Genomic DNA, 27,166 nt, shown 5'->3' with positions numbered 1-27,166 from the left:
TAGAGCAAATTATAAAAGTGCTAAGTACTGCAGTTTACTTTTAGTATACACTAGTATACACCTGGGGACCGCACCCCGCAAAGTGCAAATCTGCCTTATCAGCAGGGTGACCTAGAGTGAATATACCATGCCAAACATTACCACGTACTTGATGAACTTGGTATTGAAGCCTAATGCACCGCTCGCGGTTTTTTTTCTCTAAAGAAGTATCAAATCATGGCTACGCTCTAAGGCAAAGTCTAGGCCACTTAGGGTCACTTGCACCATTCACTTAAACCGGGATTAATCGGTTAAACTTGGAGTTATCATGGTTACCAGTACAATTTGACACTGGGTTAACGGTTTAACCGCTTAACCCCGGGTTAGTGGGATGGTGCAAGTGGCGCTTACAGTACCGCGCTTATAGTAGTCCGGTTTATTCCCGGGGCCCTGGGCCCCTGCTTGCGCTAGTCGGCCTCCTCGGCGGGGCGGCGGTACACCTTGCCGAACTTGGCCATGTACTTCCGCACGAACTCCTTGGCCTTGGAGCGCACCGAGTCCGTCACCACCAGCTCGTCCACGGAGCGGCAGTGCTTGAGTTCCTTTAGCATCACGAAGTGGGTTAGCTGGGGAAGGAAGGAAATTTTAGGTTATGTTTCGTTCATTACCGACTTACTTCCGAACTCTATCTCTACCATAACATAAACATGATTATACAAAAATCTATAGGCACAATTTGGAACACCTTAGAAAGCGCAATCCAAAACTACACAGCAAAGCATTGTTGAAATTGGCTACTTTCCTACTAGTCGAATCAGCTTTAGAACTGTCAAAACGATTTGCTAATATGGAATTTATATGAAAACGTGTGTAGTGACGTCACGGTCAACTCACCTACTTATTATACATTCCATCCGATTTATTAAATAGAAAACTGCTATCTATGTTTTTCTAATAATGATCTGGTGCTTTATTTCGTGCACGGTGTGAAATAATTTATTTTAAGTAGAGGAAAGTACCCAATTATACAAATTTAAAATCGATCACAGAAATTATATTATGTCATTGAACTTTAGAATGCTAGAACAGTATCGCCAGTAATCGCTAGATCCACCGATGGACTAGTTGAAGAGAGAGAGAGAAAGGGTGCAGAAGACCCATCTTTCAGCACTGACTTTAGTGAGTTTTCTGCTAAAAAATGATATCGAAAGAGGTAAGTAAGCTTACTTTTCGACAGGGAAAGATGAATCAAGCCTACCTTTCTAGCCAGATGTTTGAAGTCAGCCGTGCAAGTAATTCGACCAGCGGGCGCGTCCGAATGCCGGTACGGGTTAAGATGGTGCACCATAACCCTCGCCATGCTACTCCGGAACTGTTCCTTGAGTTTCCTCGCGGCTTCCTCGGCGTCCACGGGGGGAGATGGAACCGGTACGGGTACGGGTACGGGTTCGGGCTCGACCACGGCCACCGGTATCGGTACCGGTACCGGCGCTGGCTCGGTCTCTTCAACTGAGGCTTCGGAGTCTGATTCGGATTCGGCGAGGTCCACGATCTGGGTGATATTAGAAAGTAAATTGCGTAAACTTATTTTTTCTAGCATATTGCTTTTTACAAAATCTGATAAAATAGATGACCGATAGATCTGCTATATCGAATAGCGACAGAGTCCATATCACATATGAATTCCGTACTGTGACAAAATATAAGACCAAAGAGAATAGATAGTATAGAGGGGTCCTGTCATAGTAAATTTTGTAGTCACAGTAAATCTACTGCCATCTATCGACACACGACCAAAACTCAAAATGAAAACGTATAAAACTATCAAATAAATGGTTAATGATTGGATAAATGATTTTATTATTTTTATATCATTTTGACCCATGTTCATTCACTGATATAGGTGAACCAGGATCTATTGAGGGTGCGCCATGTTACGGAAATTTGTTGGTACTAATTTCTAGCAATGGCAACAATTTTAATAATAGACAACATCTACCCTCTATGATAGTTGTCAATATTGACAATGTAAACATTGCTTTGTCTAGTTTCGTGTGAATTATTATTAGACTGCAATAATCATGCCGAAATTTTAAGATTTTACAGAGAAAAAAGTTGTAAATAGTGTATATAGTTATTTATTGGGAAAAAACGTGCGGGAGAGAAATTTCTTCCATTAGAAAACATAACGAAATTAGCACCTGAATTGACGGGTAAGTTTCAAACTTATGGACAAATGTCACTATAGTCAGGTCGTCACGATTTGGTTGATGTCTTGTAATAATTTGATTTGTGTATTAGGTGTATCGCATGCATCGGCATCACGGATTGCTAGCGAAGGGCGAAGGGCGGAATTAAAATTAAAAAAAAGAAAACAAAAAAAGAAAATAGATTTCGATGATTTTGATTTATGTGTCATACGTCGTAAAATTCACGAATTTTATAGCGTAAAAACCGAAGAAATATCCAAACATCAAACTTCGCACTTATTAAAGTTGTCGGAATAAAACAAAAATCATCTGCCAATTTCCATTGTCCCCACTATACAAATTGTTGCTATATAAAATTGAAAACGAGCGCCCTCTTGACAATACTCCCAAAGTTCTGGTTTACCTATACCTATGTGTTAAAATTGTTAAATATGAAACGGTGTCGTCACCGCCATCTAGCCGAGGATAGGCCAAAGGTGTATGCGCCATCTGTCCGAGAATGACTTTTTCTTGACTTCCGAGGCACGTTTTTTCCTTAGACTTTATTCATCTTATACGGAGTTACATATGTCTTTGATAAGACGAAAGACGGAAAAAATTATCAACAGGCCTATTATGGATGGCTTTATCCACGTTACCAAATTTCCGTCACTTTTTGACAGATCGCGATTGAAAGTGACGGACGCTGTTTTTATCACGCTGTCACGTAGACAAGAACGACCATCATATCCGTACAGGCCGCAGACACGTAACTATTAGCAAAGAACAAAAACTATTACTATTTGTCAAGGTTCTTTTAAAGGGCATGTTGCCACCCTTTAATGTAGGCGCTCGAAAACCAGGGTTGTCACTAGATTTTTAACCTAAATTGGTCTCTAAAGCCTCCGATCCGATTACGTAGCAATCATTGTTTACAATGCGTTGTAGCATTTTTTTTTCATCGCTATTTTCATCGCACTTATTCGTGATAAACTATAACATACACAAGTACAGAACAACAAAGAAAGTTAAACATAAAATAAATAAATAGTTTTATCTACACACATATCATAAACTCTCTATGATGCCTTCAAAATCCGTAAATAATGGCCCACATTACGATAAACTGTTTTGTTACAGCAAATTTCTTATCTGTGAAAATGTGGTAATAGCTTCATTACTATATCAAAATCGATTTGGTAATGCATTCAAATTTCGAACATCTCTGGAAAAAAAAGCAAATTGATTTGACCCCTATTCTAATATCAGTCGAGATGACGTTTTATTCGAAATCAAATGACAATTGCATACAATATTGACAAATCTCGCATGTAAGTTGGTATCGGACGATATAGTAATCGACCCCGACTCTAGTTTGTCTTTGAATTAAAAAAAAACTACGGATGCGTGGCGTGCGTGAAAAAAGTTTTCATTTGCCGCCATTTGACGTACAGTTTATCTTTGAATTAGTTTGTAAGTAAACAATAATTTGTTTTGTTGTTTTTAAAGTACCTAACTATAACAAAAGTTTCGTGTAAAATGTGCGATAAATATATTTCGGAGACGCCATCTCATATCCGCGAGTTCCGCCAGAGAGCAAAGTGCCCCAATGTCGGGTGTAATATGAGGTTAGTGAATATATCATAGAAAGTTTATAATATGTGTGTAGATAAAGCAGTGTATGTAACTGTACATAATTAGGCATTAAAACACTCGTGTGATACTATTATGAAACTCATTTCATTCGTTTCATAAACCCACACTCGTATTTTAATGCCTTTCATTATGTAGCAGTCACATAAACTACTATACCGCCTCAGCATAATGCTAACCCAAAAGTCAGCGCTGATCATCCGGTGAGACCATTTGCGGGTCACGAACGCAGCTGTACGACACGGCCCCATCATAAAACTGAACGCGACTTAGCGGCGGGGAGTGGACGGCGATCAGCGCCATCTATCTGCCGGTGAGATGCCGGTATGTTGTTGTTCGTTTTGGCTCATACCTTGAGTTCGTCGACGTTGGGTTTCCTGGACCGCTGCGCCAGCTGGCGCACCTTGTGCAGCAACTTCTCGCGGCGCCGCCGGAGCTTCTCCTTAGTCTGCTTGTAGCGCTTCACCTCTAGTCTCCCGGCTAGCTTGTCCTCCTCCGTTCGGGGCTGTCAAGCGAACCAAACAAACAAATTTCATTACGGCAGGGGTGCGAAACTCCTGACTTCGGGCAAACCCGGCTCCGTTCGGCTCAGCATTGCTCCGAGCAATTATTAGGGTTGACACAACTTGACGTCCCTTTGCGTGCACGACCACAGATAATGGCTTGATTTTTATATATATAGGATAGTGCGGCATGATTCGACCCTGAACCGCTGTCAAACTTCGGTTTTGTAGGAAGTTTCCTTTCTGTACGCTAGTACTATTACTTATTCTGTGATTACGGCCTGTGTGTTTATCAAACAGTTTTGTTTACCCTCTGGGTTGGAAGGTCAGATGGCAGTCGCTTTCGCAAAAACTAATGCCTATGCCAATTCTTGGGATTACTTGCCAAGCGGACCCCAGGCTTCGATGAGCCGTGGCAAAAAGCCAGGGCAACGCGAGGAAGATGACGATGAGTAGTTTTGTACAAAACTAGGTACATCCAAAAAATATGAAGTTCCTAAGTAAAAAATCCGTAGTCTAGTTATAGTTTATCAAAAGTTTCACTTATGGACTTTGTCAAGTAGCTGTCATAACGTAACTTTCACGTAGTGTATTCTATAGTTTTCCTGTGAAATAAAAAGTAAAATAGGTACTTACACTGATGGGCCGCTCAGAGACCAGCCCCGGGCGCCGCTTCCTCGGCTTGACGCTCACCAGCGCGTGATCGGGAATCAAGCCGTTGTGAGGATTCTCTTTAACCACTGCAATATATGTATAAACAAATCTCATGTCATTTTAGTCATCAATCATATTTCCATCCATTACAAAGATCGTCTACTGGAGTACCATCTATAGCGAGTGCGCTGCATGGTAATTTTATTCTTTTGTTTATCTCATAGAAGGTAGGATCCTATAGAAGTGGTATACGCGTGCCTCCATGAGGGACAAAACATATGCAATGCGACACTATGATTGGTCGAATTTATTTGTTGCCCACCATAATCCATACTAAATTTAAGGTGGGGAACAAATAAAATGTGAGACTGTGACAAGGGCAAACAATAATAGCTCTTTCGCTGCTACTCCTACTGAAAGATACATAAGACTATCCTGTTCAGTCACTTTCCCCACCTTTCATGCCAGATCCAGTTAATCTACTTTCTACTTTCAAGCGAATGACCCGCAAATATAGTTCCGACTGTTCAAAGTTCATACTATCGGAGCATTCCATGAAATTGTCTACCGTTTGTCCCATACAAACGCGATTTTTCTGAAGATTTGCAGGTATAAGAGTTTCCTTTTCTATTACAAATGGTCAAAAATATGCGCCTGCTTTAAATGCCGAAAAAAAAGTCGCAACACAGGAAATAAAATGCGTATGTACGGGACAGCCCCTATCGAATGCTCCTATCGAGCCTCAACGAAATGTCTGACGAAATATGCGGGTTGAATAGGTTTGCTGTAACAATGCCGATAAAAAGTGTACCTTCATAAATGATTCCGTTGACTCCTTCGACCACCTTGCCGGGCCGCCTCACGGCCGGCGTGTCGGCGGGTATCTCGGCTTCCTCCTCTGATGAACTGTCGTCTGCCAATACATTTTTAATGTTAATATTTGTTAACTTTGCAAATGTAAATACCATTCGGTAGTTTTTGAACTTTGAAGAGGTCCGTTCAGTTTTTAATTATTTATGTTTCGTTCTTGGATAAAACTACTAACAGACAATTCTCGTCGTTTCCGGGCAAATATGAGGGCTTTAACACATTCATTGCCACTAAGTGCTACGGATTACGCTCGTAGCGCGTAGCCACATCTTTGCCGCATGGAGCGCGTAGTCGCTATGAACAGTGTACCCGACAGTCGGGTTCTTGGCCCTGAATGTGTTAAATATAAAAAAAACTTCCAGATTTTGACCAATGTTCTCAATTAGGTACACTTTTAGTTGATCCCGCCCAAGACAATTTTTATTAAATAAGATTTTAAAAAGACAAGTTTATATTTTTGTATACCTCCATTGGTTGTGGGCGGCGGCGGCGGCAGCCACTGCGGCTGGCGCAGCTTCACGTGGTAGTAGTAGGTGCGCCCGCGCGCGTCCAGCGCCGAGCGCCAGTGCGACGGCAGGATCACTTCCTCAGGCGGTTGCTCGGCTACCTGCTGATAAGTATGCAACATAAATCATTATCTTTCCTTGTCTTTTGATATCATACGGCAGGTCTACAAAGAACGACCTTTCGCGAGGAACCATCGAGGAAAGCAACTCCGAAGCCAACGTAAGCGCGGCCAAAGTACAGTCAGCTGCAGAGAAAAGTGTATACGAAGGTGCTAAGCGAATAGAATTGCAGGCTGTACAGTCAACTGTAAAAATATGGGTGTAGCCAACTTATTCAAAAATATGTCCCATCGTCGCTGACATATGAGCTATGGGACATATTTTTAAAATTATTTATGCACCCATATTTTTACAGTTGACTGTACATAGGACACGAGGCACAGCTGCATAAACAGCTGATTTTCGAGGGGTTTTCCTTGCGAAGCTCGTTCTTTGTTGATCTACTCAATCGATCGCTATATCAATATTTACCTGCCATATTTCGGGAGGTGATTACGTAAATCATACTGAATGACTTTCCTACGATACCGAACACGAAATCATTCTTATTGATCAATAAGAATGATTTCGTATTTTTACAGGACGGTCATATTTCTTTTTTAGGGTTCCGTACCCAAAGGGTAAAACGGGACCCTATTACTAAGACTTCGCTGTCCGTCCGTCCGTCCGTCCGTCCATCCGACCGTCCGTCCGTCCGTCCGTCTGTCTGTCACCAGGCTGTATCTCACGAACCGTGATAGCTAGACGGTTGAAATTTTCACAGATGATGTATTTCTGTTGCCGCTATAACAACAAATACTAAAAACAGAATAAAATAAAGATTTAAATGGGGCTCCCATACAACAAACGTGATTTTTGACCAAAGTTAAGCAACGTCGGGCGTGGTCAGTACTTGGATGGGTGACCGTTTTTTTTTGCATTGTTTTTTGCATTATGGTACGGAACCCTTGGTGCGCGAGTCCGACTCGCACTTGCCCGGTTTTTATTATAAGACGATTAATTTTTTCTCGACGTTGGCGGTGTTCAGTATGTTCAGTACATTCACCTCACCAAAAATGCCAGAACTAAAAAAAACCCTCTATTTTGTTGTCTACGAAAATTGTGAAAATTTAATTTAAAGCTAAAGTATTACACAGAGCCGAGTGGCGGAAAAGAGGGGAGGCCTTTGCCCAGCAGTAGGACCAACTAATATGCTAAATAAAATAAATTAAAATGTTAAGCTTGCATAATTAATTCGACTTACTGGCATCATGGGTTCAGTTTGCGGTGTGGCCGGGAAGGCGTTGGGCGGCATCTGCTGCCCGAACATGAAGCCGGGCATCCCATACCCGCCCATGCCCATTATACTGAAAAATTAACAGTTTGCTATAAATAATTTATCACAATTGAAAGTAACGACATTGATAGAAACACAAATGCGAATTAACCCTTATCCGGACTGACTGTTCGGAAATACAATCGAAAATGTCTTACTCATTGATAGTCGACTTCAAAATGGTGGAAAAAAGAGATATTTCTCTTAAAAATACGTGTGATACCTCGTTGGATTCGGAATTAACTCTACAAAAATGTATTTGAAGTGATTAGTACCACATTTTTTTTTAAGTAATTAAACAATTAAACATGAAATAAAAGGTATTTCGTTTTTCGCCAATATCTTATAGACTATTTAAGAAAAAAAAAATTCTTAACAAGGAGAAAATTTCCAATCAACTACTCATAAGTTTTGAACTCTATCTAGGTAGTTAGGTACACGTATTTTTAGGAGCAGTATCACTATTTTCCACCATTTTAACTTGTCGACTAGACTATGAATATGTCATGAAATGCTGTCGCATAATGCTTCTAAATCGCCTCTGACATACAAGGGTTCAACGAAATGCCAAAAGAGTTCTCTAATGGAAGCATGTGGTGTTAGGGTGTTACATATATCCGTGGATGATTACCTCTTCCCAGTAGGTGACTCGAGCACCCGTATGCCGCTTTTAACATAAAAAAGGTATTCGCTAAAGCACATGGGCAAAATCACAGATATTTCAACATATCATTACTTTTTTATGCGTTTTTTTTTGAGGTACAAGTTTCTAAAGTCCATACACATACCACGTAAAAGCTAAGTTTACAATACCCGCCGGGTTTGTTGGCGGCATGCCCGCCGGCCGGGCCGCCGGTATAGTGTGTAGGAGCCTTAAGAAGTTTTGCCATCATAATATCACTTTCAATAGATGGCGCTTGAGTACGGTACCCAAAAAAAGTGATATTCGTATTATGAACGCAAATGTGTGAAGATGATGAACACTACTTTAGATAAGGCAGCTTTGTTCTGAAGTCAGGAATTCATTTTTGACTTTCACCGTATAATAATTGACTTATTTGTGTTACAAGCTGGACATATACTTTCTCGTTTCTATGTAGGTACTGTTATAAGGAAAACGCAAAAGCCATTTTAAAAAGAATATATTTTCTAACACTTAAACGTTAGATAATTTATTAAAATCGTATCATATCACTTTTACATGTCATATTTTTACAAGCAATAAAATAACCAAAATTACAATTAAAAAAACAATTACAAATATTACACCAAAATTACATTAATTAGGTATAAAAAACATCCCATAATTACATACTACATTGTCTACAAATCACATAACACAAAAAAAAAATCAACAAGTCAAAAACAAAGCAGTCAGTAGTCAGTCAAATATCCCACCCCGCGTCATCCCAGGCGCAAAGGTGCCCAAAACGCTCGCCGCATTACCGCGCTGAATCGCGATAGACAACCTCTCCACCAGGAATGACCCGGAGCGGGGATCCAAGCCTCTATCTCGCAAACGGTTCCCAACCTCCTACAACACTTAAACTAGATTAAGTTTATACTATTTTTAGAAACCATTGTATGTTTTTATAGTAAGTATGATGTACATTTATTGATGATGATGATGGTATCCTGTTATCCCTCATCAGGGACATAGGGCTCTCAGAAGGGTTCTCCACTGTTGTCGATCCTGCGCTGTCTCTTCGAGTTTCTTCCAGTCGAGGCCAGCGGATGCCACCTCTTTGTTGACTGTGCGCCTCCAGGTGGACGACCGGGTCTTCTTTTTCCAGAGGTTTTCCAAGTCAGACCTTGTTTGGACAGGTGATTGTCTGGTCTTCGCAACACGTGACCTATCCAGCGCCATTTCCTAAGGAGAATTTCCTTGTCGATAGAATTTTGGCCAGTCAGCTCCCATAACCTTAGGTATATTAGAAATGGTCCATTTATTAGGTAATGTTAATAAACCAGTATCTTGAATATCAATTTCGTATATGCTAGAATTATTTTAGCATTCTACATCTCATATTGATTTTTGAATAATCACATAAATCCACTTTTTCTTATTAAGTTTATGCAAAAGTTTATTTTTACAATCATCAGGTTTATAAGATAACGACCGAACTTCGGTTTCAATTTCAAATAGGTCATGTCATGACGTAGTGGAATAAAATTTTGTCAATTTTTCAAATATAAAAGTTATTACTTATTAAAGCATCTTTACAACTACTAAAATTGTTCTAATTTGCAATAGCGAGCTTTATCTCTAATTATTTCCAAGTAACTTACAGTGGGCAAAATCATCGCGTAGGCGGACGGTGTTATGTTACAGATAAGAGATGTTATGAATTGATAATTGACGCACATGAACACTTTCACGAATGGCATTGATCACTTTTGAAAATACACTCCTTTTTTTGGGCAGTCGTGTAAAAATAGAAAGTACTCAGCAGGATTAAAAAAGCATATGAATATGCCATTTCAGCAAACACATCAGGAACTCAGGAACTGTAGACTCTCGGTGAACTTGTAGGATCTTGTTAGTCATTTCACTGTTGACAGAGTGGTCGTCTGGTCGTGGTCACTATCGGATGGTGACGAGCTTCACAACACGCCGCCATTTTTCTCTGTTGGCCGCCTTTCTGGCACATTCGTGTGCCAACCCATCCACTGCATTTTTGACCTGGTCCGTACATCTTATTGGTTGCAGCATAACTATCCCGTAAGATAATAGTAGTACGGTGCCCGTATACCCGATTTTGTAGGATTAGTAACAGGACTCCCATTAGGGTGGTATTCCATCTGTCCAATATCTTGGTCCAATGTGTATTTTGTCTCACGTTTTGCTTAATAATGAGAGAGTGCGACGCAATCAGTTTGAACCAAGAAATTGGACAGGTAGAATACCATTCTTAGACAGCGTTTTGAAAATAGAATATTCGATGTCCGTCTACTCGCGGATTTTGGAGAAATGGAGAAACGGTCTCGCAGTTTGGAATTGAGATGCGGTGCCCGTAGACTCGCGCAGCTTGTATCCCGTAAGACGCGTAGAATTAACATTTAATTTTTTCAACGTTTTATTATCCTTTTGAACGCCAAACGGCGCATCCATTTGCCGTGCCACTGACGCCACGGGGGTAAAATTTAGTTTTGTGAATAAATAATGCCAACCTAAAAGTGGGGTGTTTTTCAGTAATTTTCATAAAAAACGATCGACGTCAAATGTCGTCTTTGGCGTCGTTGTTACGGTTTTGCGTTGACTTCAATTGTCGTCTGTGGCGTTCAAAAGGTTAAACGAATATATATTATTATAAGGGTTCGATTCTATGAAAACAGTGTTTTGACATTACATTATACAACTATAACACGAAGCCAATACACTGCTGCCGACTATTCATGACGTACCATCACCCACACTGTTAACTGTACGTCGGTGGACCTTATCCCTATTGTAATAAGGTCCACCGATGTACAGTTAGGAGTGTTGCTGTTTGTACCTACACACATTATTGCCATATGTTATGTAAGCTGTTTGTAGCGACACTATCTCAGAGTCAAATACAAAGTTGTTGGGCTATACACAGTCATAATAATGACGTCAGACTTCCAGTTTAAAAAACCACAAGCTGTGCTGGCTCAGCTGCGGAGTCCGCGGCAAGCGCTAAGCACGCGAAGTATTCCGCGCTGGAATCCTCGTATGACATTTCAGATGTCAAACACCAATTTAACGAAGAGTGCCTCAAACTTGAGACAAGCTACATTTAAGTACTCCTAACGCGTACCTAAGTACTTACTGCCTTTTGTCTCTTCCAATTTTTATTGTATAACATTATTGTAGTCATAATATGTTCTTTTTATAATTTAGATGTATAAGATCATGGCCCCGACGGAAGACCAGCGCTAGCCTAGCCAGGCTAGCACCTGCTGAGTCGGGACCATTTCGTGACTGTGTTATTGTGTTACTTGTTGTTTTATTTCTTTCTTTTTGTCACAAATAAACATTCTCTATTCTATTCTCACATTGTGCCGGTGGCTATCGAGACGGCAGGGCCTTGGGGGTCAGAGGTTCGCACTTTCTTTAAAGAATAAAGGCGTCATTTGCGCGAGAGGGGCTGCGGTCCTCGCTCTGGGTCGTATTTGGTTCAGCAGGTTTCCATTGCAGGTCAGCGGGGAAACGCAGCGGGAAAATGGGGACCTTTGAGCCAGGTACGATTCAGGGTGGTTTATTTTAGATTTTTTATCTATTTTGACAAATTAATGTATTGTGCTGTATTTATTTGTAGTTTTAGTATATTAGTTAGTTTATATGTATTTATGTTATTTAAGTTAATTCTATTAATTGTCAATAAAGCGTTTAAAAATAACTTACATACACACAGGAAGCATAGGGTAATTTGTCAATTACTGGCCACTGTTTAATAACTGGCCACCTTATCCTCTTGGGTTTCAATGTCCTAAGTCCAATACTAGTACAAATTACCTCCAATGAAATCTAAATCTTAATGAAATGAAACAGAGTTGTTTTTATTTTAAAACCGCGGGTTTTTGCTTTTATTTTGTTTCATTCGATTTTAATACAAAACAAATTGAACTCTATTTTCTAATACCGTTGATTCGAATTCGATTGTCAATGTTCCTTATGGTGGATCGCTAGAGGTTATACTAAAAATGAATTCTATTCACCGTTAAATAGAATTCATTTTAGTCTAAAGTGGCTAGTTATTGAAGGGCGGCCAGTTATCGAAACCTTATACTAAAATGAATTCAGTTTATAGGTGAACAGAATTCATTTTTAGTATAAGGTGGCCAGTTATTAACCGGTGGCCATTAATTGACGATTTAACCTAATTATCGAGATTATTTTCGATTTAGCCCACTTTACAAATTTTGAAATGTTGTTACACTTCACTATCACTTTTCACCGCATAGTTTTTAGGTTTTTCGGAAAATCCCTCAAGCTGCCACCAATAATAATACATAAAATTATGGAAAATGTGAAAGCCATTAAAAAAAATATGGCTTAAAGTAGATTAACATGTTGTTCTTTAAGGCCAGGGGTAACGGTACGAAATTGGCAAGACGCGGTGTGTTTGGAAGCCGACAGGGAACTGACTGAGGTCATGCTCGCTGTAGAGGCGAGGGAAGGGAGGCGATGTGCTGATGTTAGGCTTACTCAGCCATTTAGTACCGAGAGGATCATACGGTATTCTTTCGGTAGATGTCGTTAGGGCCTTCCTAAGGTTCGTATATGGTGGAAATATTCGCTGTATTGGGTAAGGTCTTGGTAGCTCAGATGGCAGAGCACTGGGCTAGTAAGCTAGCTAAGACAGTGAATTTTTCCACTTTTAATTTGTTTCTAAGCTTAACCCTTTACCAGGCTGACATTTCAAAAATGACAATCGAATGTCAGTCCTACTCATCGAAAATAGAACACATGTTTGAAGTGCCGTATGTGGGAAATATATGTATATCCCTTAGCCTGGTAAAGGGTTAATAGCATCGTTCACGGACGTTTCTGCTTGATACATAATTAAAGGGTGGATTCATAACAGTACCAGGGGGGTGTCACTACGCAGTTTAGGTACATTTGGCCGGCGCACCTCCCGGGCAGGGCAGGCGTATGGCAGTGGGCTGCCGCTCGACCGCACGATAGTCGTGTCACGTGGCGCTCGCGCAAAGAAGATTCACGGTTCGTGTATAGGTATAATTTTATACCTAAATCTGACTGAAGGAGTGAATTTTCTGTACGGTAGTACTATTAGTTATTCTGTGACAGTACGTAATATTTTTACGTGGTGACATACACTAGGTAATAATGTAACTTACTTAGGTTGCGGCATGCAGAACTGCTGCGGGCCTCCAAACGGCGGACAGAAGCCCGGCGGGCCCTGGAACTCGCCCGCCGGCCCCAGCCACTCCGCGGGCACGTCCATGCCCGGGACCATCCCGGGCATCCCGGGCATCCCCGGCGGCATCCCGCCCATCCCCGGGGGCATTCCCGGCGGCATGCCCGGGAGCATGTTGGGCGGTGCGCCCATCATTCCGGGTGGGAACATCTGAAATTATATTATTTTATGTTATATGTTTGAAGAAATACAGTAAGCAGGCAAACAGAATCTGCTACTGTAATATTAAGTTGCACCGCATAATTTTAGAGTTAAATGAGAAACATTTAGAATAGCATTTTACTTCATAGGGACTTGGAAAATGGAATATACCATTTTCTAATTTTAGGCAAATGAAAATACACACAGTAATCCTGCTTCGCCTAACTCCTAAACTCTAACATGTGAGAAGGCCTGCGGCTACTTTAACACTCCCATCTTTACATAGAACCGACACCGTAAGGCTATCTAGGGTATAGGTAGCGGTTACCTGAGGGAAGGCCTGCTCGGGCCAGTAGTGAGCATAGTGCTGTTCCCGTTGTCGGCGCGAGTCCTCGGCCGCGGCGGCCGCTTCGGCGAACGCTCGCCGCCGTTCTTCTTTGCTCATTGACAGTATCACACCCATCACAGCAAGACTAGAGTGCACGTTATCATGTTGTTACCTGTGGGAAGGCCTGCTCGGGCCAGTAGTGAGCATAGTGCTGTTCCCGTTGTCGGCGTGAGTCCTCGGCCGCGGCGGCCGCTTCGGCGAACGCTCGCCGCCGTTCTTCTTTGCTCATTGACAGTATCACACCCATCACAGCAAGACTAGAGTGCACGTTATCATGTTGTTACCTGTGGGAAGGCCTGCTCGGGCCAGTAGTGCGCATAGTACTGTTCCCGTTGTCGGCGTGAGTCCTCGGCCGCGGCGGCCGCTTCGGCGAACGCTCGTCGCCGTTCTTCTTTGCTCATTGACACTATCACACCCATCACAGTAAGACTAGAGTGCACGTTATCATGTTGTTACCTGTGGGAAGGCCTGCTCGGGCCAGTAGTGAGCATAGTGCTGTTCCCGTTGTCGGCGTGAGTCCTCGGCCGCGGCGGCCGCTTCGGCGAACGCTCGTCGCCGTTCTTCTTTGCTCATTGACAGTATCACACCCATCACAGCAAGACTAGAGTGCACGTTATCATGTTGTTACCTGTGGGAAGGCCTGCTCGGGCCAGTAGTGAGCATAGTGCTGTTCCCGTTGTCGGCGTGAGTCCTCGGCCGCGGCGGCCGCTTCGGCGAACGCTCGCCGCCGTTCTTCTTTGCTCATTGACAGTATCACACCCATCACAGCAAGACTAGAGTGCACGTTATCATGTTGTTACCTGTGGGAAGGCCTGCTCGGGCCAGTAGTGCGCATAGTACTGTTCCCGTTGTCGGCGTGAGTCCTCGGCCGCGGCGGCCGCTTCGGCGAACGCTCGTCGCCGTTCTTCTTTGCTCATTGACACTATCACACCCATCACAGTAAGACTAGAGTGCACGTTATCATGTTGTTACCTGTGGGAAGGCCTGCTCGGGCCAGTAGTGAGCATAGTGCTGTTCCCGTTGTCGGCGTGAGTCCTCGGCCGCGGCGGCCGCTTCGGCAAAAGCTCGCCGCCGTTCTTCTTTGCTCATTGGCGGTACTGTGGCTAACACTCGACTGCTCCTGTGACGACATTATTAACTTAGTTATTTTAATATTCTTGAGCATTCGACTTATTGGGGAATTTGTAAGCCAAAAAATTATATTAAGAATGTAAGAACCATTCCTACAAAATATAGTAAAACACGCAGAAGATAATTCTTTGAAAACGCTCATCTAACCAAGAAAACGTAATAACCGTGAAAAGAAAAAATATATTATAAAGAGTTGCAGCGCCCTGTACACGATGGTGGCAAATCGTATTTAAGCGGGCTCCACTGTAGGTAGAAATGTTTCCTTAATCCACATAAAATTAATCAATATGCTGACATCGGACGCCGTTTAAAAAGCTTCAAAAGTAGCAGTCATCCTAAACGAATTTAGGGACAACCTACTATAGCATTGTAAAGTGGGCAACATGTAATTATGTTACCATGATCTTACCTTATACTTCTCCTAGCGTCTGGACTGGTTCTCCTTTTTCTTCTGTCCCGTTCATCCCTTTCCCTGTCTCTGTCACGCTCTCGTTCCCGATACCTAAAAAAATATCTTTTATGAAACACGATTGACTGATTTTACAAAACTGATTTCTTCAGTAGAAAGTAATTGAATTCCGAGAAATTAAAAATGTATTGCAATTTATACAGGATGCCCAATAATTAATGGATAAGCTTCTAACCACCGACAGGGCACCTTAGACTGGTCCAGAAAATGCGCTAGGTCTAGTAAAAGTTTCGTGGTTTTCGAGATAATCGAACTTTTGTCTTTTTTAATAGCTATAATACTAACACCTTACTTCAGCAGAGAACTATAAAATTTGCCATTAAATAAAACTGCAAATTTTTAACGATGATAGACGGTTTGGTGGAAAGGACCCTTAATGTACACCAAGAAAACTTAAACATACCGGTCTCTCTCTTTTTCACGTTCCCTCACGGTCGCGGTCGCGGGAACCGCTGGAGTCGGCGGCGCGGCGCTCGACGTTGGCTTGGCGTTCGTGCTCTTTTATATATTGAATATTTTTATTTTATATCAAGAAAACTTAAAATAAACATACCGATCTTCCTCTCTTTCAAGTTCACGCTTGCGAGAACCCCTGGAATCGGCGGCATGTTTAGTTGCACACACTTTTTAATTTATATCAAAATACATACCGATCCCTCTCTCTTTCACGTTCCCGCTCGCGGTCCCTCTCGCGGTCTCGGTCGCGTTCGCGCTCACGGTCGCGGTCGCGTTCGTCCCGCCGCTCGCGGTCGCGGTCGCGGGAACCGCTCGAGTCTGCGGCGCGTCGCTCGACGTTGGCTTGGCGTTCGTGCTCTTTCATTTGTTGAATGCGCTCCTTTTTGGGTATTTTGAAGGCCTCCTGTAAATAATGTTTGTTTTAGTTCCGCTGTCAAGTTAAAAGTTTACACGTATAGGGATATTTACTTCAGCTACACATTTACAGTAACTATTGTTACTTTACTTATTAATATTATATTTGACGACCGGTCTGGCCTAGTAGGTAGTGACCCTGCCTGTGAAGCCGATGGTCCTGGGTTCGAATCCCAGTAAGGGCATTTATTTGTGTGATGACACAGATATTTTTTCCCGAGTCATGGTTGTTTTCTATGTATTTAAGTATTTACGAGTATATATTATATATATCGTTCTCTGAGTACCCACTACACAAGCCTTCTTAAGCTTACTGTGGGACTTAGTCAATCTGTGTAAGAATGTCCTATAATATTTATTTATTTATTTAATAACTTAACCCTTTACTTAGCAAATGAAAAAAAAAATGTAACTTAACAACTTCGGTTGCACCCAATAAAGCATAAAAGTACGAAAAAACACAAAGAAAGTAAAAAGTTATGTCTCTTTCTATATACATTGACAAGAAAATGGGTAAAATTTTCAGCAAGATATACATACCTTTAAGCTGGACCATCTTTCCAGTAACTGACTACATAGATCTTTGACTTTTTCCAAGTTTTCCAACACTGAGCTGACATCTGTACTGTCGTCTTGCGGTTTGTTGGTCAGTTCTACTGGCAAACCTGTAAGCAGAAAATGTGATTATAAAAGCAGAGAAGTAAATTGGGCACAAGAAGGGTAATCCACATCAGAAACATATTACTATTGTATGTGATATGCAGACATTCTATCAATTATTGGCTCTTTAATCCACTAATCTGCACAACCACTTGAAATTACTAAAAGTACCTAAATAACGGTGAAGACCGGTAAAAATTAAACGTTGATGGCACTCTCGAAATCTCTCGATGATGGTACTTTCTTTATATCGAAATCAACAGCCGGTCACAGCCAATCACGGCAATTGTAGATGGCTTTCTCGATCACGGTAACTTTTTTTTCTATACTAAATTCTACAATGCAATACAGACAATCAAATTGGCAATCGCCTTCCCCAAACTTATTTGTACGTTGCCTTACCTGTGGATTCATCAATGAAGACATCAGGAGTGGGAGTGTCGCTGAGCCAGCGCTCGACAATGGTGAAGAATCGGCTCTCAGAGACCATGGTCTTGTTCGTTATTGGCAGCCGATCCACTGTCTGTAGCATCTCGAGTCTGAACAAAATAAACACAATATGTTAATCATCTCTTGGCTTTTGTTACTGCGTAAAAGCATTGAAAATATCAATTGACGACGCATTAAGGCCTGTGAAATATGCAGATCCTTATGAGAGACTACGCATACGCACGCTGTGCTCTGGCCCTTACGATATTACTCTAACTTTACGGTAACCGGTCGTACCACAGCAGGTCTGCATTATGTAGAAGTGTAATACGAAGACCAGGACAAACAGCTGCAGCGTCAAGTGAATATGTGTTTTTTTAGGGTTCCGTACCCAAAAGGTAAAACGGGACCCTATTACTAAGACTTCGCTGTCCGTCCGTCCGTCCGTCCGTCCGTTTGTCTGTCACCAGGCTGTATCTCACGAACCGTGATAGCTAGACAGTTGAAATTTTCACAGATGATGTATTTCTGTTGCCGCTATAACAACAAATACTAAAAACAGAATAAAATAAAGATTTAAATGGGGCTCCCATACAACAAACGTGATTTTGACCAAAGTTAAGCAACGTCGGGCGTGGTCAGTACTTGGATGGGTGACCGTTTTTTTTTTTGCATTTTTTTCCGTTTTTTTTTCATTATGGTACGGAACCCTTCGTGCGCGAGTCCGACTCGCACTTGCCCGGTTTTTATTTAGACAAGGTATAGCATATCAATCCAATTTTGCAAAGAACTTTTATGTACAATCAGCATCAAAATAAAATAGTATTTTGCCAAGTTGGCTTTCGCTAGTAGTGATAAAAAACAAGAGTAACCTGAAGTCCATGGGAGCGTCGGTACACCAGGGCGCCAGCAGCCTCAGGCCGCGGTAGTCGAGGAACAGGCGGCGACACGGCAGGTCCGCGTCGCGTAGCAGCCGCAGTAGTGCGACCTGCGCACGGCGTGTCTTTGCGCGGACGACTGTACGCGACAGGCGCAGCGTGTGGCTCTGGTTCTTCACCCCGGTGCGGTGCAACGCTTCCAGGTCTTCTTCAATCTGAGAAAAAAAATAGGTTAGAAAATATTAACGTATTGTTCAGTACGAGCTTCGAGCAACACGGAAGGGAGGCGGCATTCGCACTATTTCCCCTCTGCCGAGGTACAAGATTAGCGCGTCAATCTAATCTAGCGCGGGTAATAAAACTAGTTGCACTTGGATTTTTCACTAGACCGAGTCCAGACGCGCGCGTGAACACTGCTGCACAAAAATGCCTGTTTGCTCGGTTTTTTGTTATAAAAAGAGGTCGAGGACATCAAATTTACAAAAAGAAAGTGTTACATTTCACATGTAATATTTTTTTTTACATATCATACGTTTAATTACATTCAAACACAATTATTATATTTTAGTCTCATGTAATTGTTGGATTTATCGATTTTGCTCGCTCAGTACAAATTGCGGATCGGTCGAGCGACAAATCCGACTTCTCATCTCTCAGAATACAATAACATACTTCAACGAAAATGTGTTAGTGTGCGTGTTGTGACACTTGTCACTCGTCCGTACACAAAAAGAGATCGAGGTTTGCAAGATTTGTCTTTGACGTGTGTCATTTTCTATGTATTTGTGTCGTCATTACAGATTGGATTTTGTATGTAAGTGTGTAAGAAGTGCGACTGTGTGCACCTTTCCCCCCGCGAAAAATGGCAGAAAGATTTGTACGGTGAGATATCGCTTGGGCCCCTCCCTTCCGATGTGTCGGAAGCCGGTGTTGCTCGAAGAGTACGAGTAATAAAACTGACAGATCGAAACATAACTAATGCAATCGGTCATATAAGTAACAAGTTCGAAACGGCGGCTACTTTTTCCATGCGAGTGGAACTTTGACCTGCAAGTCCTGCAACCTAGATAACGCTAAACCAATACAATGCGAGAAAATCACGGCGGTGTTTAGCACGAAATCGAATGTAAGTTTTTACCCAGTTAAATCTGCTTCCGATACAAATAATCCATATATTATGTACACTATTTATTTCAAATGCAATAAGTCAAATATCTCAGTCAAGTTTAGTATAATTCAGGTCAACATGCTAAGTTGAATCTGCTTCCATTATAATGTTATCGGCCACACAATGAAAACGTTGTAAATGGCCGCCATTATTATCTTTAGGCTACGTATAACTCACGTCGGCATCCTGCACCAGTTCTTGGTTGGGCTTGTAGACGCGGTCGCGGCGGGGCCGGCGCGGGCGCGGGCGCGGCGCCTCCAGCACGGCGGCCGGCGCCTCCACCGACACCGCTTCTGGAACCTTCGTTGTTGACACGTCGTCTTCCTCCTCCTGGGGATTATGGCTTATTTGAAATATAAGGTTTTCTATAAACATGTCAGCTAAATATAAAGGACTGAATTGGGTTGTAGATTGTAGATACGCAATCGCGGTCGCCGCTGACATTATATACGATCATGGAACAAGCGCTGGTGGCCTAGCGATAAGAGCGTGCGACTTTCAATTCGGAGGTCGCGGGTTCAAACCCCGGCTCGTACCAATGAGTTTTTCGCAACTTATGTACGAAATATCATTTGATATTTACCAGTCGCTTTTCGGTGAAGGAAAACATCGTAAGGAAAACGGACTAATCCCAATAAGGCCTAGTTTACCCTCTGGGTTGGAAGGTCAGATGGCAGTCGCTTTCGTAAAAACTAGTGCCCACGCCAATGCCTAGGATTCATTGTCAAGCGGACCCCAGGCTCCCATGAGCCGTGGCAAAATGCCGGGATAACGCGAGGAATAAGGAGGTGGAACTGAGACTTCTGCCACTGCCATGCATGTTGCTACGGCATAAACAGCGACTTTTACACATCCGCTCTCTGTCCTACCCACAGCGGCAAAGTATAAACGACATTAAGAGTTTAATATACTGTTAAAACTCTCTCTGTTATACCTCTTCATATTCGTCCGGGTTCAGCGCCGAACCAGCCGCGACAGGCGTCGACCCCGCAGTAACAGCTTTCGTTCCTTACACTACATCAAGCCAATCACCGCCGATAGATATGTATAAAAGAACATCGTTAACGCGCAAAACATTGAATACGTGTAGTTTGTACCTCTTCATCTTCGTCGTCTGAGTCGGGTTCAGCGCCGATCCACCCGCGGCAGGCGTCGGCCCCGCAGTAGCAGCTTTCTTTCCTTACAACTACATCTTTACGTCAAGCCAGTCGCCGCCGTCAGATAAGTCTAACTAAACGAACATCGTTACCGCGCTAAACATTGAATACGTGTAGTTTGTACCTCTTCATCTTCGTCGTCTGAGTCGGGTTCAGCGCCGATCCACCCGCGACAGGCGTCGGCCCCGCAGTAGCAGCGCTGCGCCTCTTTTCTGCAGAACAACACATTCTCAAACTTCCGCATAAACACCTCTACTGGAATAGGCACAAATTGTACACTGTATTTGATGTAAGCTGTTTTATTGGATGGACTGAGAAATGTTCTAAAAAGTTATATCGAAGCCTCTGTATAGTTCCACAAAATATCATTTTGGGAAAATCCCATACCTAGGCAATTTTACGAGATTACTAAGTTATTTCCATAAGTATTTGGAAACTATCAGTCGTAGAAGCAAAGTAAAGTTTGCGGCGAGGGCGTACATTGAATCCGAAGTGATCCGAATCGAAGAATTCTAAAGTAAAATCCTGGATTAAAAAAGGATTAAAAACACGCCTGCCCCACACGTACCTAACCCGAAGCTCAAATGGTTTCGGTATAAAATAGCAAGTTTTACCCTAACCTTAAAGAAAAACAAAACAGTTATGACTGAAAAGTAATGACTATATTGTAATCGTCATTTTCGTCATCACAAAACATATGCATATTCCGAAATTATTTCCATTCCAAGGTGCGTAATATATACTTACATACAAACAAAAATACAGGCATTATCAGTTATTTCAACTGCCTACCTTTACAAATAATAATAAAATGATCAATAACTGCGTCATCTACACTTGTTATTAATAAAAACTCACCCAAACCGTTTGAACTGGTAATCAAACGTGATCTCCTCCCCAACGCCGATATCTCTCTTACTGAAGAACCCTATTCTGAGCTCCCCGTTCACGGTCCACTTCTGCGTTTCAGCGTTCGGGTCGCAGGAATGGTTGATGAACCGGGATATGTTGCCTTTCATCGTCGCGTCGATGACCGTGTCTCCTTTTAGGGACATGAAGTAGTGGTGAAGGTTGTTCTCATCAGAATAGGTCTGTGCGCGCTTGTAGAATTGGTCGTAGTCTAGCACTTCGCCTACGTATTCCATGAGGAATTCGCCTCTGTAAGAGAAAATAACGTGTGTGATCATGTAATGCCTATCCCTAATATATAATTAAACGGGTCAAAACTAATACAATTCTAAGTCAACATTTAAACAGGGTTGAGGGTAGCCACGCTGCTGAATCGGGTGTGAATGGCAGCAGGTCTTCTCTAGCTCCAGAGTATGAGTGCAGAGGGCAGCGTTCGATGATGTGTTCTATGATTTGGATGTCCTTGCCGCATTCACACAAGGCTGAATCTTTCCATCCCCACTTGTTAAGGAAATAATTACAGCGCCCATGCCCCGTTCTGAGCCTGTTAAGGCGACACCATAGTTTTCGGGGAAGATCGAACCCTGGAAGCTGGCGCGTGGGGTCCACGATTCCTAAGTGAGTCTGCATTTGCAGCCGCCCATTCGGCTTTCCATGCCTCGAGACTGTTGAAGCCCTGGAGTTGCTGGGCAGCAACAAATGAAGGGTTTCGGGACTTTAGGCGCTGAGGTGGCGGGTAACAGAACTCCACAATACTCCACATGAATGGGTAATGAGGCAGCGGACTCTAATCTTTGCAACTTCCCTTTTTAGTGCACACTTCCTTCGCAGGTGCGGTGGGGCTGCATGGCATAATGTTGGAAGCCAGTGTGTGGGAGTGGACTTGATGGTACCCGAAAATTAAGTGACATGAAGGGCACATTTAAAATTATGCTCTTTAGTGTTTAACCAGCACTCTTACACAAATAATTGCTATATAGACTGTAGACGAAATTTGTCATATATTTTAGGCGCTTTGTTGCACGCTGCACAATATATTGCGAGTGACTGGACCATATAAAGTGGTAACAGGAGATTTTAGTAGTTAATTATCTCCATGGTTCAATATAGTATAATTGTGTTCAGGTTTCTCAAAAGCTTGTAACTTGTAGGTAATACAAGCAGTGCCCCGTTTATCAAAAGCTTGTAACTTGTAATACAAGTGGAAGTCCCTTTTTGACAGCTTTTGCTAGAAAGGGATTTCCACTTGTATTACAACTTACAAGCTTTTGAGAAACAGGCCCCAGGTATTTGTGAGCATCTAGTCCGCTCAAGTTCGTATGATGGCGAAAAAGTCAACGAAATAAATGCATAATCAATACTAACTCTGTAGGTACTTGTCATCTGTAAAACTACTAAACAGATTTCTTTAGAATTAGTATGCATTCTTTATTCCTTATATTATCTGATAAAATCATCTTTAAACTAAAGGGTTCTGTGAAGTGTTTATTCATTTACATCAAACGACAGCTCTGTAACACTTGTAGCGTTATTCATAAGCATCCGCCTAATGTACGTATAACATGCCGTTAATAATTGTTTGATGTTTCAGTATCACGATCTGACATTTTAACATATGCGTTTGTCAGAAAGAGATAACGTTTAACAGAGATTTGCTAAGTATTATGAACGAGGGGGTTATTGTCTTTCAACACGAACTAGTTGTACGTCGATGATAAAAAAGGAGCATGATACAAGGGTTTTTTAAACTACGAGAGTTTCATTGTATAAGAGATTTTCAACAGTGGTTACTCATAGTCATAGAGTACCTATGTCTGAATGTACATTCTCCTTTGTACACATTCGTTACTTTTTCTGTTTGTTAGCAATAAAATGTTTTACTACTATTCCTATTAACATAAGAAAATCTAAATGTCATAGGAGGATGAACTCAAACTCACAGCGGGCCCGAACTGGAGAAGAGTGGCCCACGACAGAACCCAATGGCAAGAGCTGATGAGAGAGAATGAAAGCCATAAAAGGGCTTAATAGAATAAAATAATAGAAATGTCATAAGTTCGCCGCTGCAATTACACTTAACCTAGGTACTAAAATACCTAGTTTATATTTTAATCTTCACTTATACAAAAAGTGAAGATAAAGATATAAAGTATTCTAATTGGTAGATATCAATATTCAATATCACAGTAAGCTTTGCAGCTTAGAAAACAATTGCCTAAGGTTTTGTCTCTGGTTGACGCCGTATACTGTGCATAGCTGAAGCCACAAAAATATTGCTTTCCCATACAATGCCTTACGCCACCAACCAGAGACCAATATACAATACCTTAAGTCAACCAACATTCGCGTAAGCAGTCAGAAATATCACTTACGCCGTAATGTCATCAGCGGCCTCCACACCGCAACCCTTCTTGTCAGCGTAGAACACTTTCAGCGCCCCATTCTCTCGCTTCTCGAACCTTCTGTTTGTACACCGGTCGCCCACAGGACATCGGGAGTTACTGAAAAAATAAAATATTGTGTTAAAAGTAGCAATTACTGTTTAAAAATTATAAAAGTACAAAAAACACTCAAAGTTAGCAGTTGCAACAACAGAGTCTGAATATATTATTATATCCTTGTCTTAAACTTTAACTTATGATTTGTAATGTTGTACAATGCTAAAATCTTAAATGAATTGGTTAGCTCTCGACTTGCACTGCACTGAATGAAGCTATGCATCAATAGAAAAAGGCTTACCTACTAAATTAATAGAAAAAATATATGATATAATTGTAATTTTTTTAATACTTTACCATTCAATCATAAGCAGTCTATTAAGACAGTCTTCTCCACAGCCTAGCTCTCCCCTCTCAATCTCCTCTTTGGTCATAAAACAGTCGCAAATCATCTTCTTTGTATCCTTACTGATCATTCGCTCACACAAATACTCATTCTCATCCAAGTGCTGAAATTGTCTCATTCTCTCATCTATAATTTTGTCATATGCTTCTTTAGTTAATGTGTGTGTTTGGTCTTCTGGGTTTTGAGCTTCAGGTACTGGTTGCAACCGTTGAGGCAGACTAGGGCTAGCCAATGGTGAGTTTGCTGGAGAATTGGCGCCCATTTCTAGCTCACTGGACCGACGCCATCTTGATTTCACTTTGACAGGCAGATCTGAAGGCACTGGGAATGAAGGAGAATTGGGAGCAATGCTAGTTGCTGTATCTCCTGATTTTTCCTGACTATCTGAGTTGTTCTCTTCAAGCTTAAGCTTTGTTTGCGTGATTAAAGCTTTCTTTAATGGAGTCTTTACTAATCCATAGCCTTTTGATTTTTGTTTTTGACTACTAATAGTCTTTATTCTATTTGAGCGTCTAACTCCCGTAGGGGAAGATTCTGTTGACTCAGTTGCATTTACAGCTGTTTCAGCAACTCTTGAAGAGTTACTGTCATCAGATACAATGGAGCTGGGAGTTAGACTTGGGTCTGGTCTAGATAAGTGCTCAGGCATTTGTACTTTAGACCCAGGTTGAGAACAGTCCATAGAAACAGCATTATGAGCAGTAATGTTGAGTTTTTCAAAGTGTTTTTGAAACTCTCCATCCTGTTCTTTCTTTTCTGTTGTGTCATCTGGACTGTCCATCTTGATGTTGTAGTACAGCTCTTGGTTGTCATCTTCAACAATCTGAACAATGGTTATGAGCTCTTCATCATCAGCACCATACTCCATTGGTTCCTGTTCACCTGGAATGTCTAGGTTCATGTTCTCTTTATTTACTGTATTTGGATATTCATCAGTCTGATTATATGTTACTTCTGTATTTGTTTCTAAGGCTGTTTCTAAGGTAGCTGCTTCCGGTACATGATTCAAAGTGCTGTCAGTTGCTGGTGCTTCAGGCATTGGTATATCATTCAACAGTGGAATGCCAACTGGTAGAGGAACTCCCGTCGCCAATATCAAGCCTGGTATTGCATCTGAATCTGATGGATATGGTATGCTAGCTTGAGTCGGCTCTGCAGGAAATGGAATTTCTGAAGTCAAAGATGGTTCAATTACAAAAGGTTCTGATGAACTTGGTGGTCCTACTGGTAGGGGAATTTCAGACGGCAATGAGATGCCAGCTAGTAAATTTTCGTTTTCCCCAATTGGTGTTGATTCAGATAACATTTCACTATGCTCAGATGTCTTATATAGTACAGGTTCTTCGGAAGCTATAGGCGGTTCAATAGGTAGAGGTATTTCAGAAGTTAGAGGTAGTTCAGTCAAAGGGGCTTCACTTGGCATTGGTATTTCATTTGCTATCGGAAGTACAGAATTTGTTTGTATTGCTGCTGACATATTTGTGTTATTTATGTTTATCTGGTGATTGACATTGTTCAAAGAACTAAAATTTGTCACTACACCACAGTTTTCTGTCTGTGTATCTGCTGCTGTATTTGAATCAGATTCTGAGCTAGCACAGGGGTCAACAACCCTGATTTCGACACTACTGTTAGTTTCACTATCACTTCCTAAGTCATATCTTCTAGTAAATGAATCCTCGTTGTTGAAGAGGCAGCGATATTTGCCGAATTTCTTGTGAACTACGACAGTGGGTACTGTTGGTTTTGGTGTCTGATTAGTTTGCGAGTCTTGGGAGACAGATGGTTGGGAGTCAGTGACGGGCGTCGGTTCAACGGGTGTTGGTTCGACAGGCGGCTCTAGCTCGGAGGGCTTTTCAGGAGGAGGCTCAACGGCGGACGACTCGCCTTCCACGGCCGCGGCCGCAGCCGCTGCCTTTCCCCGCCGAGGCATCCGCCGCGTCGCGGGCTTTGCTGCTGCCTTCTTTCGCCTTGCCATCGTGCCCCTTGCTCAGCACGGTGACAATCAACCTGTAGAAGTGAAAAACGAATACAATGACCTCTTTCGATCGTTATTGTTTCAAGATGCCTGTCAACGCCACATGGTACGTATACTATTTACGGTCGAACCAATACAGACACCTTGAAATGGTTTTTTGAGAGACAATGAGATCATGTACGACATGTTAGTATAATGTAATGAAATTTTGGTATCATAACCACCGGTTTCAATAGGTATATCAGTATGTTTTATGAAATCATGAGCACATACCATTACTTTCTTAATCTAGCAATATTCTTTAAAGTCATTGGAATTATGTAAATAGCACTACTATTACTGCTCGTAATACATCAAATAAGTATATGTATAAAATAAATCAGCGAAGCGAGTTATATTTTCTCAGTTCATTAACTATTTTTTTTAATTATGGCAGCCATCGAGAGTTAGTGTTGTAAAAACCAAACAAAACGTTGAAGATGTTGAAGTTAGTGTTGTTCTTGCGAAGA

At 41.8% G+C, this 27,166-nt stretch overlaps 1 protein-coding gene across 1 annotated transcript; it reads right to left on the bottom strand.

Annotated features, from left to right (window-relative positions):
* Positions 1-346: 346 nt before the first annotated feature.
* Positions 347-27,095, bottom strand: LOC134790376 (probable histone-lysine N-methyltransferase CG1716). The gene is made up of 25 exons (XM_063761145.1): positions 26,931-27,095; positions 24,631-26,689; positions 24,208-24,336; positions 21,785-22,084; positions 21,051-21,138; positions 19,947-20,099; positions 18,596-18,816; positions 17,697-17,833; positions 17,175-17,299; positions 16,415-16,623; positions 15,705-15,797; positions 15,137-15,284; positions 14,965-15,071; positions 14,621-14,765; positions 14,449-14,555; positions 14,105-14,249; positions 13,556-13,785; positions 8,361-8,396; positions 7,658-7,760; positions 6,314-6,458; positions 5,790-5,891; positions 4,961-5,064; positions 4,174-4,326; positions 1,238-1,531; positions 347-605 (listed from the first exon to the last, which is right to left on the bottom strand). The coding sequence occupies exons 2-25, from the start codon at positions 26,655-26,657 to the stop codon at positions 447-449; spliced, it is 5,460 nt and encodes a 1,819-aa protein (XP_063617215.1). The 5' UTR covers positions 26,658-26,689; positions 26,931-27,095; the 3' UTR covers positions 347-446.
* Between the last annotated feature and the right edge of the window lie 71 nt (positions 27,096-27,166).

The sequence above is a fragment of the Cydia splendana genome, chromosome 5 (assembly GCF_910591565.1).
Source record: "Cydia splendana chromosome 5, ilCydSple1.2, whole genome shotgun sequence".
NCBI lineage: Eukaryota > Metazoa > Arthropoda > Insecta > Lepidoptera > Tortricidae > Cydia > Cydia splendana.
The sequence above is the reverse complement of the archived record's forward strand: the minus strand, read 5'-3'. Positions and strand labels throughout refer to the sequence as shown.

What these genes read in the sequence shown, in the direction of transcription:
- LOC134790376 (XM_063761145.1), bottom strand. Translation starts at nt 26,657, where the DNA reads ATGGCAAGGCGAAAGAAGGCAGCAGCAAAGCCCGCGACGCGGCGGATG. An exon ending in CAGACGACGAAGATGAAGAG is followed by an intron (nt 20,100 to 21,050) that starts GTACAAACTACA and finishes CATAATCCCCAG; the next exon opens with GAGGAGGAAGACGACGTGTC. An exon ending in CAACGGAATCATTTATGAAG is followed by an intron (nt 5,065 to 5,789) that starts GTACACTTTTTA and finishes CATATATTGCAG; the next exon opens with TGGTTAAAGAGAATCCTCAC.